Source organism: Rhinopithecus bieti, unplaced genomic scaffold, assembly GCF_001698545.2.
Source record: "Rhinopithecus bieti isolate Rb0 unplaced genomic scaffold, ASM169854v2 scaffold_21412, whole genome shotgun sequence".
Classification (NCBI taxonomy): domain Eukaryota; kingdom Metazoa; phylum Chordata; class Mammalia; order Primates; family Cercopithecidae; genus Rhinopithecus; species Rhinopithecus bieti.
In genome coordinates, this window is record NW_016811643.1 from 791,851 (window position 1) to 807,097 (window position 15,247).

The window sequence follows — 15,247 nt, forward strand, 5'->3', positions numbered from 1 at the left end:
TTTTTTTTTTCACCTTGTTTTCATTAGTTCCCTCTTACATTGGTTAAGTCCAGTAAACATCTTTAGTGCCTAATATATAGTAGCTATTCTTGTAACAGTAGCTAACATTTATATAGATTTTACCATGTGGTAGGCACTATTTTGAGTGCCTTATGTATTTTAAGTAGCTAAATTTTATAGTATCCTTATGAGGTGAGTAATGTTATTATCCCCATTTTAGCAAGGAGGAAACTGAGGAAGAGAGAAGTGAAGTGACTTGGCCAAGGTCATACAGCTAGTAGATGGTAGAGCTGGGGTTTGCATGTAGATCCTCTGACTGTAGAGACCATGCTGTTAGCAGTATTCCTAAGGACATAAAAATGAATAAAATATTGACCTTTCCCTCACATATCTTACCAGGCAGTATTTGAAGGTGTGTTGATAGATTTACACGAAATTATTAAGTTATCCTTCTGATAATTAATTTTTCTTTGTATTTTTAGGACATTCAGTCAGAAGAAGGCTGCTATTGAAAGAGAGTATGCACAGGTAAGCTTGGAATTGGAGGTCCCATTCTAGGTATACTTATTTTCCGTGGCTTAAGGACAGAAATGGTTGTTGGAGACAAGCCATAGTATCCCTATGCCTTCCTTTTCTTGTTATTTCTTTCTTTCTTTTTTTTTTTTTTTTTCTGAGATGTAGTCTCGCTCTGTCGCCAGGCTAGAGTGCAGTGGCGCGATCTTGGCTCACTGCAACCTCCGCCTCGCAGGTTCAAGCAGTTCTCCTGACTCGGCCTCCTGAGTAGCTGGGACTACAGGCATGTGCCACCACGCCCAGCTAATTTTTGTATTTTTAGTAGAGATGGGGTTTCACCATGTTGGCCAGAACAATCTCAATCTCCTGGCCTCATGATCCGCCTGTCTTGGCCTCCCAAAGTGTTGGGATTATAGGCATGAGCCACTGTGCCCAGCCCTTTTCTTGTTATTTCTCTCTCACTTTGATCCCCCACTTTGCTCTATTTGAATCATTATAAAGAAGGTTGTAAACCTGGAGGAGACATTGTTTATAATATTTGTAAAGTATTTGCAAGTATGAATAATGATACTTTTTACAAGTATGTTGATTTATTCTTCTTTATATGCCCCATTCTCTGCAGTTTATGGAAGGTTAATTTTTCATCAGGCATTTGGTTCTCATTATGACTGTGTTGATAAAGAGTGATAATGCTTTCAGTGGATGACATGGAGCTTTTCCTAGGGAAATTGAAGCATTTCCTTCTTTAATTTTACTTAGACCTTTAGTACAGTCCAGATTACTAAATGTGACAAGAAAAAATTATGTTGATATATCATTTTGTGGTTGTGTAAGAATTAATAACTATTCTTTCGTGTACAAAGATAATTTAATACAATTTGGAAATTTTGACCCTTTAAACAATTACTTTATATGTGGGGTAGTATTCTAAAATTGTTACTTACTTCCGCAAATTGTAAAAGTTGTCTTTGTAGCAAAAATTTTAAAATATGGGAGATTGTTAGAAGGAAAAATTAACAGAGTAAATTTTCTATATGGTAACCACTGTTGCTGCTACTATTGTTATTATAAATAATGAGAGATTGGGACATGACTCTTTTAGGCTTTGTCAGATTTTTTAATGGAATTCTAATTTCATTATAGTTAATTTGGTAGCTGTCTGCCTTTATTTTTGATTTGATAATCTTAGAAGAAAATCACCTATTCCTTGAAAGCTAGACAGAACTAATTAGTTCATTGGTTCAATCAGTAGTTGTTGAGTGCTTATTATGTATCAAGTGCTTTACATAATGAATAGCATCAGTTTTAATATTTCTGTTGAATGCTTTTCTTTCTTTCTTTTTTTTTTTTTGAGATGGAGTCTCACTCTTTCGTTCAGGCTAGAGTGCAGTGGCGGGATCTTGGCTCACTGCAACTTCTGCCTCCCGGGTTCAAGTGATTCTCCTGCCTCAGCCTCCTGAGTAGCTGAGATCTTACAGGCACACACCACCATGCCCAACTAATTTTTTTGTATTTTAGTAGAGACAGGGTTTCACCATGTTGGCCAGGATGGTCTCAATCTCCTGACCGTGTGATCCACCCACCTCNTTTTTTGTATTTTTAGTAGAGACAGGGTTTCACCATGTTGGCCAGGATGGTCTCAATCTCTTGACCGTGTGATCTGCCTGCCTCGGACTCCCAAAGTGCTGGGATTACAGGCGTGAGCCACCACACCCAGCCAATTTTTGTATTTTTAATAGAGATGGGGTTTTGCCATGTTGGCCAGGCTGGTCTCGAACTCCTGACCTCAGGTGATCCACCCACCTCGGCCTCCCAGAGTGCTGAGATTACAGGCGTGAGTCACTGCACTCGGTATTGAATGCTTTTTCTATGCCTGAATAACAAATACTAGTAATGATAACTGACATTTATTGAATCCTTTGTACCATGCTGTGAGTATTTTATGTATGTTATCTGGTTTGATCCTCTCAAACCTGTGAAATAGCAACAGTTTTGATGCCCTTTACAAATACACTCTCATACATGTAAACATACACTACATATATATTTATAAATTTGAGGTGAAAGTCTATGATACGCTATTTTAGCCAAGTGTGGTGGCACATGGTTGTAATCCCAGCTACTAGGGAGGCTGAGGCAGGAGAATTGCTCGAGCCCTGGAGCTGGAGATTGCAGTGAGCTGAGATAGTGCCATTGCACTCCAGCCTGGGCGATGGGAGTGAAACCCTGTCTAAAAAATAAATAAATAAAAAGAAAGAAAAAAAGTCTATGATGTACTTTAAAAATTTTAATAGAAAATCAAAATTTTATATGATATAGCCTTCTGTAACAAGATTTAAAGTTTTTTTGTTTGTTTGTTTGTTTTTTTGTTTTTTTTTTGAGATGGAATCTTCTTGCTCTGTCACCCAGGAAGAACCGGAGTGCAATGGTGCAGTCTTGGCTCACTGCAACTTCCGCCTCCTGGGTTCAAGTGATTCTCCTGCCTCAGCCTCTTGAGTAGCTGGGATTACAGGCGCCTGCATCACACCCGGCTAATTTTTGTCTTTTTAGTAGAGACGGAGTTTCACCATGTTGTCCAGGCTGGTTTTGCACTCCTGACCTCAGGTGATCCGCCCACCTCAGCCTCCGAAAGTGCTGGGATTACCATGCCCAGCCTCTATATCTTTAAATAATATGCTTATAACTGACTCTTTATCAATTCTAAACATTATCACTTGATTACCTTTAATAAATGAGAAACTTACTATGCCACTCCTCTCCAGCCTACTCTTTTCAACATAATTGTGGCACTATTTTAGTACCTTTGTTACTTTTGTAACTCTAAATGATATATTTAAACTTGCTCTTTTTTTTTTGGTCAAATACATATATACACATAGATATTTATGCTATGTATCTGTGTGTAAATATGTATGTATGCAGGTACAGTGGAATTACATTTTACAGAGTGGTCAAAATCAAATTTACCCTTGAAAATTTTCCTTTCTTTTTTTTTTTTTTTTTTTTTTGAGACAGGGTCTTGCTCTGTCACCCAGACTGGAAAGCAATGGTACAATCATAGCTTAGTGTAATCTTGAACTCCTAGGATCGTGTGATCCTCCTGCCTCAGCCTCCTGAGTGGCTGGGACTACAGATGCGTGCCACCATGCCCATCTAGTATTTTTATTTTGTAGGGAAAGGGTCTTACTTTGTTGCCCAGGCTGGTCTCGAACTCCTGGGTTCAAGTAATTCTCCAGTCTCTGCCTCTCAGAGCACTGGGGATTAGAGGCATGAGCTACCGCACCTGGCTGAAAAATTTATTTAAATGTCTCTCACATAGAGTATAGCTGGTTTTGTTTATACAATCCTATATAATAATGTATGTAAACTATGTAAGGTATCTAATAATGCATTAAAAAATTTTTATAAAGTAATCATATACAGAAATTAAAATGCTCCAGTGTGTCTCTGCTTGGGACAATCAAGCCCATTTATAGAGAGCCAGTTTACTGCCTGTTTTTGTTACTTATCACATTTGCCCTTTAGATGATCCTTCTCAGTTCTTACTCTTTAATGTTTTCCCAATTAATTTTCAACTTATTTCCTGAGTATATAGACAAAGATATTTCTATCCTCTTTCTTTGGTTGTGTAAACATTGTTTTTACTTTTGGTCAATAGTAGAGAAACCTCTGAAATAATTAACATATTCTTTCTGTAGATTTTGCCAGTATGCATGGATTATTTCAGGCTTATTTGCATTTCCTGTATGAGGGCAGGATGTGGTCAGAGAGGACAGTTGCATTAGTTAAATTATTTACTTCTAGACCAGGCGCAGTGGCTCACACCTGTAATCCCAGCACTTTGGGAGGCTGAGGTGGGCAGATCACGAGGTCAGGAGTTCGAGACCAGTCTGGCCAACATGGTGAAACTCTGCCTCTACTAAAAATACAAAAAAAAATTAGCTGGACGTGGTGATGGGTGCCTATAGTCCCAGCTACTCGGGAGGCTGAGGCAGGAGAATCATTTGAAACGGAAGGCGGAGGTTTCAGTGAGCCGAAATGGCACCACCGCACTCCAGCCTGGGCAACAGAGCAAGACTGTCTCAAAAAAAAAAGAAAAAAAAATTATTTATTTCTCTTACCTCTTTTGGCTTAGTATAGAGTTAAAATTTTGGGGATAAATTTTAAAAAGTTGAAATATAGCCTATTTGTAGTAAGATGGAGAAGTCCTTAGTACACTGTTTGATAAATTTTTGTGAACACACTCATGTAACTGTTATCCAGATTAAGATATAGAACATTACCAGCAGGCCAGGTGCAGTAGCTTATGCCTGTAATCCCAACACTTGGTGAGGCCAGAGCAGATTGATCACTTTAGACCAGGAGTTTCAGACCAGCCTGGACAACATAGTGAGATCCCATCTCTATAAAAAATAAAAAAAAATTAGCCAGGCGAGGTGGTGCATGCCTGTAGTCCTAACTACTTGGAGACTGAAGCAGAAGTATCACTTGAGTCCAGGATTTCAAGGCAGCAGTGAGCTGTGATCGCACCACTGCACTCCAGACTCAGTGACAGAGTGAGACCTTGTCTCTAAAAAAGAACAATCCCCTATCCCCCAAGAACATTATCAGGGCCCCAGAAGCAGTTAATATTCATACCTTTCAATGGCAACTGGTACTTTTTTTTTTTTTTTTTTTTAAAGAATAGTTGTTATTTTTTGGATTTCTAATTTTTGAACTTAAGTGGCATCATAGAATATGTACCCTTCTGTGTCTGATTTCTGATTTCTTTCATTCAGTATTTAGCTTTTAAGCTTCATGCATGTTGTTGCATGTAGTAGTAATTCATTCTTCTTTACTTTATTGTGTCCACTGAATGAATATATCACAATTTATACTGATGAAGAAAATTCCTATTGTTTTTGTTTTGTATGAGTTTTGACTAGGGCTTCTAAGCAAAGGTTTTATACATGGCTTTAGGTGGACATATGAACATATCTCTCTTTGGTATATGTCTAGGAGTAGAACTGCTGGGTCATTGGGCATGTGGTATGTTCTACTTTAGTAGATACAGCCAGTTTTCCAAAGTGACTGTACCAGTTTACATTCTCACTAGCAATGTATGAGAGTTCTAGTTGCTTCATATCTTTGCTAAAGTTTAGTATTCTCTAAAATTAAAAAGACTGACATTTTGATGAGTATATAGTAGTATCTCATCTTCTTTTTAATAAGCTTTAACAAAATTGACGTATACATACAGAGAAGTGTACAGGTCATAATTATGTAGCTTCAGGAATTTTCAAAGCAAACACATCCATATAACTAGCACCCAGGTCAAGAAACACATTAACAGCATCCCAGGAATTCCTCTTGTTCCCTACTTTTACTGCCCTCACTCTTACTCAAGGAATCTACTATACTGACTTAAAAAATAGCTTTATTGTTATGTAATTGATACACAATAAGCCACACAATTTATAATTTGATAAATTTTGGCATGAATATATACTTGTGAAACTAGCATCACAAGCAGGATAATGAACACATCTGTAAGCCCCCAAAGTTTTTTTGTGTATCCTTATAATCCCTCTCTCCCAGCTGGCTTCTTCATTTAGCATTAACTATTTTGTAGTTTATGTTGCTGTGTGCATCAGTATTTCGTTTCTTTTTATTGCTGTGTAGTATTCCATTGTATGGATATACCACAGTTTATCCATTTTGCTGTTGATGGACCTGTGAGTTATTTCTGTTTTTTTGAATATTATAAATAAAGTTGCTATAAACATTTGTGTATGGTTAAGTGGTTTCTTTCCTCTTGGGTAAGTGGAGTGGAATGGCTGAATCATTTTTAACTTTTTAAATAACTGCCAAACTGTATTCCAAGGAGTTTGTTCCCACCAGCTGTATATGTGAGTTCTAGGTGCTCCACGTCCTCCTCAACAATTACATATAGTTAGTCTTCTTAATTTTTGATATTATGGTAGATGTGTAATAGCATTTATTGTGGTTTTAATTTGTATTTACCCAATATCTAATGATGCTAAGCATCATTTTCATGTGTTTGTTTGCCATCTGTATATAGTCTGTGGTGAGGTGTTTATTCAAATATTTTATTGATTTTTTTTTAAATTGGGTTTTCTTAATTTTTAAAGAAATATTATTAAAGTTTTCAAACATGTGACAGTAGAAGGAATCAGCAGAACAAACTCTTTTTTTTTTTTTTTTTTTTTTGAGACAGAGTCTTGCTCTGTTGCCCAGGCTGGAGTGCAGTGGCACGATCTTGGCTCACTGTAAGCTCCGCCTCCCAGGTTCACGCCATTCTCCTGCCTCAGCCTCCCAAGTAGCTGGGACTACAGGTGCCCACCACCATGCCCGACTAATTTTTTGTATTTTTAGTAGAGATGGGGTTCCACTGTGTTAGCCAGGATGATCTCGATCTCCTGACCTCGTGATCCGCCCGCCTCAGCCTCCCAAAGTGCTGGGATTACAGGTGTGAGCCACTGCACAGGGCCTAACATAACAAACTCTTATTAGCTACCACCCAGCTTCTACTAGTATCAGTACATTATGAAATTTGTTTCATTTATAGCTTCCCACCTGCTGTCCCTTGCTGGTTACTTTAAAAAATACTTTTGGGAGGCCGAGGTGGGCGGATCATGAGGTCAGGAGATGGAGACCATCTTGGCTAACACAGTGAAACCCCGTCTCTACTAAAAATACAAAAAATTAGCCGGGTGTGGTGGCGGGCGCCTGTAGTCCCAGCTACTCGGGAGGCTGAGGCAGGAGAATGGCGTGAACCCGGGAGGTGGAGCTTGCAGTGAGCCGAGATTGCGCCACTGCACTCCAGCCTGGGTGACAGAGCGAGACTCCGTCTCAGAAAAAAAAAAAGAAAAAATTTTACGTATACTTTTAATTTACATACCATTAATGATTCATCTATCTTAAGTATATAATTAAGTGATTTTTAGCAAACATACAGTTATGCCATAATCAGCACAATTCAGTTTTAGAACATTGCCATTATTCCAGTTCATTTCCTGTGCCTATTTGAAGCCGGTCTCTACTTTTATCCTGAGCCCAAGGTAACCATCAGGTTTATGTCCTATAAAATTGCCTCTTCTGGACATACCATACAAATGTAATCGTATGGTATGTCTCTCTCCTTGTCTGTCTTCTTTCACTTAGCAAATTTTTTTGAGGTTCTTACATGTTTTACCTTGCATCATTAATTTATTCCTTTTTATTGGTGACTAGTGTTTCTTGGCACCGATATATAACATTTTGTTTATCCATTCACCAACTGGTGAACATTAGATTGCTTCCCATTTTCCCATGTTTCAAATTTGGTTAGGTATAATGCTGCCTAATAACCATATTAGTCTTTATTTAGACATGTTTTCATATTTCATATTCTAGTCTTTATTTAGACATGTTTTCATATTTCTTGGGTATGTACTAAGAGTAGAATTTTCAGGTCATTTCGTGATTTTATGTTTAACATTTTTTTGTTTGTTTTTCAGACGGGTTCTCACTCTGTTGCCCAGGCTGGAGTAAAGTGGTGTGATCATGGCTCACTGCAGCCTTGACCTCCCTGGGCTCAGGTGATTCTCCTGTGCCAGGCTCCCAAGTAGCTGGGACTACAGGTGTGCACCACCATGCGTGGCTAATTTTTGTATTTTTAGTAGAGGTGAGGTTTTGCCATGTTGCCCAGGCTGGTCTCGAACTCCTGGACTCAAGCGATCCGCCCACCTCGGCCTCCCATTGTGATGGGATTACAGGTGTGAGCCACCATGCCTGGCCCCCATGTTTAACAACTTTTTCTTTGTTGATTTTATTTATTATTATTTTTTGAGACAGTCTTGTCAGTGGTGTGATCTTGGCTCACTGCAAACTCTGCCCCCTGGGTTCAAGAGATTCTCATGCCTCAGTCTCCTGAGTAGCTGGGATTACAGGCATGCACCACCACTCCCAGCTAATTTTTGTATTTTTAGTAGAGTTAGGTTTCACTATGTTGGTCAGGCTGGTCTTGAACTCCTGACCTCAAGTGATCCGTCCTCCTTGGCCTCCCACCATGTTTAACTTTTTAACAAATGATCAAACTATTTTCCAAATTGACTGTATCATTTTGTATTACCCCTTTGCATTGTGTTTGCATTCTCATTTTGCAATGCATGAAGGTTCTAGTTCTAGTAATGTCCTAGCTAATACCTGTCATTGTCTGTTGTTTCTGATTATAACAATCATAGTGGCTATAATCAATCATTATGAATAGTGCCACTGTGAGCATTCTTATATGTATCTTTTGGTGACTATATGAATGTGTTCTATTGGGTATTTACCTAAGGAATTGAATTATTGTGTCATAGGTTATGTGTTGTTCAGCTTTAGGAAATACCATGAAATGGTTTTCTAAGGTAATTATTACAATTTACAATCCTGTGAGCAGTGAATGAAAGTTGTTATTGCTTTAAATCCTCACCTGCACTTGGTTTTGTCTATGGTTTTCGTTTTAGCCTTTCTCATGAATATATGATGGTAAAGAATTGTAGGTTTGATTTACACTTTCCTGATGATTAATGAAGTAGAGGAACTTTTCATATCTTGACTGGGCATTTAAATATTTTGTGTTATTAAGTGCCTATTAAAGTCTCTTGTTGGCTTTTCTCTTACTGATTTATGGTCTTTCTTTCCCTGCCTCCCTCCCTCCCCACTGTCCGTCCATCCATCCTTGGGACAGGGTCTCACTCTGTCACCTAGGCTGGAGTGCAGTGGCGTGATCCTAGTTCACTACAACCTTGAACTCCTGAGCTCAGGTGATCTTCCTACCTCAGCCTCCCAAAGTGCTGGGATTACAGGCATGAGCCACTGTGCCTGGCCAGTTTGTACTATCTCTGTACTTTCCAAATTTGACTCCTGTGTCAGATGTGTGTATTACAGATACCTCTGTAATTTCATGTGGAAATGTTTTGTTTGGTAGCTTTTTATCTGTTAATGGTTTCTTTTGATGAAAACGAGTTTTTAATTTTAAGGAAATACATTTTTTTCTTTTATATTCAGTGCTCTCTTTATGTCCTACGTAAGGATATATTGCTATCCTAAAGTCCACCCTAAGGTGTGTTATGCAATGTTCTGGAATTTTTATTGTTTAATATTTCACATTTAGTTCTATGGTCTTTCTGAAGTAAATTTTCATATGTGGCATTGTATTGGGGTGAGGATTTCATTTTCTATATGGATATTCAGTTGAGGAAGCGTATTTCATGCTTGCACATATGCTTGCACATATTTTATACTTGCACACATAAGTCCTTGCACATACAGAGTTTTATTCTATGATTTTATGTAGTCTTGCAAGCATATTTTATGCTTCCTCAACAGAAAATCCATATAGAAAAGTTTATTTTTCTATATGGACAGAAAAGTTTATTTCCCCTGACTGCACTCCAGCAGTGTATTGAAGTGATATTTTGTGGCACATTAGTTAACTGTGTATGTAAGTCTGTTTCTGGACTTTTTAATTCTAGTCTACTGACCTATCTTTGAAATATTTTTTTCCCAGTACCACACTGTTTTAAGTACTGTGTCTTTATAACAATAAATCTTGATATCTGTTAGTTTAAGATCCTATACTATTATTGTCTTTGTATTTTCTTATACATTTTATAATCAGTTTGTTAATTTCCCCCATATGCTGCCTGATATTTTGATTGGACTTGGTTTGAATCTTTAAGTCAATTTAGGGGGAACTGACATCTTAACAATAACGAGTCTTCTAGGGACTGTGGATATAGCAATGCTCAAAAAAGAAAAAAAAAATCCTTGCATATATAGAGTTTTTATTCTTTGATTTTATGTGGTCTTCCAGTTAAATATATTAACTTCTTTCTCTTCAAAGCCACTTATATGGTATTATGGCCAACTGGAAAAGAATGACTTTTATAGAAAAAGATTAATTTTATAGAATTATTACGAGGGGTGTATGTTGTTTTCCTCTATGCAAAGGATTGACTGACTACAAAGATTGAGTATTTGTGAGGTTTACAGAGCATACAGGTGAGCCGTCCCAATAGAAAAATATTGTGAAGGAAATAAAGTGGGATTGATCGTATGACAGCAATTTGAAAAATTTTACCTCAAGCACATGGAAAGTAAACTTGTATTACCTCTTTAGGGCAATGTTAGAAGAAAGAAAGAAAATAATATTGCAAAACCTTACTTGTATAAGTGGAGGGATTCAAGCAGTGAACTTTTTCAAGTTGCTTGGCAGTTTCAGTTTCCTACAAGAGTATTAATGTTTTATTTTTAAGTATGGTTTGTGAAGTTCACTTTGTAATTCTCCAGAAGTAACAGATGTATTGCATATCTGTTTCTACAAATAACAAATGTATCTGTGAAAACAGAAGTCATATAAGAATAACTGAGCAACATTGAATATTAGGGAAAAATCAAGTCTGGCTTCTGACTGCAATTAGCTAACCACTGAGGTGTTGGTAAAATCATTTGCAGTACTCAAACTGAAATTGCTACAGGCAAGTTCTGTGTATTAAAGTACTTCCTGTAGTCTTTGGCAGAATGCTGCTAGTGAAGGAAGGATACAAAAGGTTACTGTGGCTGGAGAGAAGGAGCAGGAAAACATTGTGGACTTTAAGGGCGGCTCCTTGCTTAAGGACAAACACAGAGTAAACATAGACACGTTGGCAAATACCCTGTGGTATTTATACTGTTGCACCTAAAATTTGTTGCTATTTTTATTCTTTTAAGAAATAAAATTATGAAGACTTGGGCATACTGTACAAGAAGTTAGTGTTATGTGCATGTGGTGGGGGTTCTTTTTTGGTGAATTTCATCTGCTTAGAATCTTAAAAATGTAGCTTACTTTAGCTGCGTGTGGTTAGCTTTCTGTCTAATGTTATTAGAGATTAATGGTGAATATATTTGGAGCTTTTCTTTCTGCCAATCTTCTCCTATAGAACAAATAAGGCGACAGGATAACTATCACGATAGAAAGTCCACCAGTGCAAAATTGAGTATTATTTTCTGTGTCCTGTTTTGTAAATTACTTTTAAAATCTTATTATTTTATTTTATTTTCCTTAGCTTATAACAGTGTTTAGAAATTCATATAGAAAAAAGAGCAGATGGATTCCTCTCTCAAAATGTTGGTACAGTTTGATTTTAAGATCTTAAAACTTCATTGAAGGAAGAAATGGTGGCTATAATTAAATGTTAGTGCTCTTGGGGACATAGATTTGCTAGTAAGTTTCACCTTTTCATGGCTGTTCTGTAGCACTTCTTGTAAAGGTGTTGAGAGGAAATCGTTGTTGATGCTGATCCCCATTATCCTCCCCAAACTGTCTGTTTCTATGTTTGAATTTAGTGGTTAGGCCAGGATAAAACGGGTGGAGAGAGGGGAGCGTTTGATGTGACCACTGATCAAAAAATATGATTTTTTAAAGGCACCTCTGTCTTAACCTCTCTATATGAGTTTATGCTGTGGACTCTTTCTCTGTGTTATGGGTTAAAGAACATGTATTAAGATCGTGTGTCAGGCACTGTTCTAAGCACTTTACATAGATTAACTCATTTATGTTTTCCCAGTAACCTTTGGGGGATACAGTAGTTACTGTTATTCCTATTCTACAATTGTGGACACCAAGGCAAGTAACTTAGAGTCTTCCTGTTTCACTCCATCCATTTCCCTCCCTTCAAATAATCTACTACTGGACACTTTTTTTTTTTTTTGAGATGGAGTCTCATTCTGTCACCAGGCTGAAGTGCAGTGATGTGATCTCAGCTCACTGCAACCTCCGCCTCTCGAGTTCAAACGATTCTCCTGCCTCAGCCTGCCAAGTAGTTGGGACTACAGACGCGCACCACCATGCCCAGCTAATTTTTTCTTGTATTTTTAGTAGAGACACGGTTTCACCATGTTGGCCAGGATGGCCTCAAGCTCCTGACTTCGTGATCTGCCTGCCTCGGCCTCTCAAAGTGCTGGGATTACAGGTGTGAGCCACCGCGCCCAGCCCTGGACACATTTTAAGAGAGACATTGGCAGTCTGAAGTGCATCCAAAAGAAGATGACCAAAGATGGTGGTGGGGTTGGAAATGATGCTGTTTGGGAAAATGGTCAAAGAAACTGCATATTTTCAACAGCCTCCATTATAGATTTCATAAGTATGCATGTGAATTGAGTTTGACTAGTTTTTTGTAACTCTGAAGTGCAAAACTAGGAAGAGGGAGTAGAGAGATCAGGATGACAAAAGGTATTATCTAGTTAGAGCAGCTCCAGAATGGAAGGGACTGTGTCTTCCAAAAATGTTCCAGTAAAATAATTGGTAGACCATCTTTTAGTAATACTGTAGGAGGCATTTATGTAAAACATTTTCTCCTTAAAGGTTTTGTTTAGGTGTTTCCAATTGTTTATGGTATTATAGGACAAATAAAACATGTGTGAAGGTCCTTCCCATCTGAAGGATGCCAGTTCGCAACTTCTGCTTTAATTGTTCTAGGTTTTGCTTCTGAATCAAACTAAATTCTTAGTTTTCAGACCACATTATTTTCTCTCCCAGCAGACTGCTTTTACTGAGGTATGCTTAAACCTCACTTAACTGACCACTGAGGTGTTGGTTAGTTATTAAGTGAATGGTGACTCTCTGAGGTCACCATTCAATACTGTATATGTACATTCTAACTTCCTACCTGATCTTGATCTATTACTCTCTGAGGTCACCATTCACTTAATAACTTGTTCAATTTCATGTTTTATTGTTTTAAATTTGACATTTAGTCTGGGCATGGTGGCTCACCCCTGTAATCCCAGCACTTTGGGAGGCTGAGGTGGGCAGATCTCTTCAGGCCAGGAGTTTGAGATAAGCCTGGCCAGCGTGGTGAAACCCCATCTCTACTAAAAATACAAAAAAATCAGACAGACACGGTGGTGGGCACCTGTAATCCTAGCTACTCAGGAGGCTGAGGCAGGAGAATCGCTTGAACCCAGGAGGTGGAGGTTGCAGTGAGCCGAGGTCATGCCCTGCACTCTAGCCTGGGTGACAGAGCGAGACTCTATCTCAAAAAAAATAAAAATAAAAAACCCTGACATTTATCAAGTATCTACTTTACGACTGGCATGATGCTAGGTGCTAGGGATGTCAAGAGAAGGTTGGGATATATAGGCTGTTTAGTGCTGGAATGTTATCAGTAAAACAGAGTGGTATGAGATGAAACTGAGGAGCAGACAAGACCTATGCCATGTAAGAGGCTTGTAAGAAATAGCCTTATGAAATAGACTACACTTATAGGGATATTGTTCTGGAGATTGCTTTCCATGTCATTAATAGACCATTATATGAAGGCTAGGAACATCTTTGTTTACCCTGTATTTTCTTCTTGGGACAATGAAATTCTTGTTACTGATAACTGTCCCTTTTTACTTTCACCACCTGGAGATTCAGTTGAATATTCAAGCCCGTATATGTACATTCTAACTTTCTACCTGGTCTTGATCTATTACTTTATGTAATTTTCTGTGACTCTATCTTTTAACATATTTATGTTATTGTTTTATATATAATCTGGTAAGTTATTTAGATTCTTTGTGGAATGAGACTAATATATCAATTATGAATCTAGATGTTTGTTTACCTTGCTGGTACCCAGAGTCATTTGTCATTTGCTAATCTGGATGTCTTGCCTTTCTTCAGTTCTGGAAAGAATTTGGTCATTATTTCTGCAAATACTGCTTTTTCAACATTATTTGTATCTATCTCTTTTTAAAATTTTAATTGTTACATCTTGGGTCCTCTTAATACGTTTTCCATGTCTCTTGGTTTTTTTCACATATTTTTAATTCTTTGCTCTTTGTGCTATGTTCTGGATAAATTAACCAGTTTGAACTTCCAACTCACCAATTGTCTATTTAACTGTGTTTGAGGGTTTTATCTTATCCATTGCTTTGTTAGTGATCATATTCCTTCTAGGATTTTTGATTAGTTCTTTTTAGATATGCGTGTATGTATGTATGTATGTTCTTATACCAGTTTTGTTTCAGTTCTTTGTGTTTTGTAATTTCTTATTATTTTAAAAGTATAAATTATTTTTAAATTTCTCTTTGGATACTTATTTTGTAGTCTTTTATTTTTGAGACAGAGTTTTGCTCTGTCAGGCTGGAGTGCAGTGGCGTGATCTCTGCTCACAGCAACCTCTGCCTCCAGGGTTCAAGTGATTTTCCTGCCGCAGCCTCCCAAGTGGCTGGGATTACAGGCGCGTGCCACCATGCCTGGTTAATTTTTGTATTTTTAGTAGAGATGGGTTTTCACCGTTTTGGCCAGACTGGCCTCAAACTCCTGACCTCAGGTGATTCGCCCACCTTGGCTTCTGAAAATTCTGGGATTACAGGCTTGAGCCACCATGCCTGGCTTTTTTTTTTTTTTTTTTGACGGTTTTATTCTGTCATCAAGCTAGAGTGCAGTGGTGAAGTCATGACTCATTGCAGCCTTGACCTTCTTTACTTAAGCCATCCTCCTACCTCAGCCTCCCAAGTAGCTGGGACTATGGGGACATGCCTGGCTCTTATATAGAGAGGTTAAGACAGAGATGCCTTTAAAAAAACCTTTTTTTTTTAACTTTTTTTTTTTTTTATTATACTTTAAGTTCTAGGGTACATGTGCATAACGTGCAGGTTTGTTACATATGTATACTTGTGCCATGTTGGTGTGCTGCACCCATCAACTCGTCAGCACCCATCAACTCGTCATTTA

General features: G+C 37.9%; 1 protein-coding gene across 1 annotated transcript in view; it reads left to right on the plus strand.

The window, feature by feature from the left end:
* FCHSD2 (FCH and double SH3 domains 2) overlaps window positions 1-15,247 on the plus strand; it is a 320,741-nt gene that overhangs the window by 65,430 nt on the left and 240,064 nt on the right. Inside the window, exon 3 of the mRNA XM_017894322.1 lies at window positions 483-528. Within this exon, the coding sequence (XP_017749811.1) occupies window positions 483-528 (46 nt within the window). The remainder of the gene's footprint in view (window positions 1-482; window positions 529-15,247) is intronic.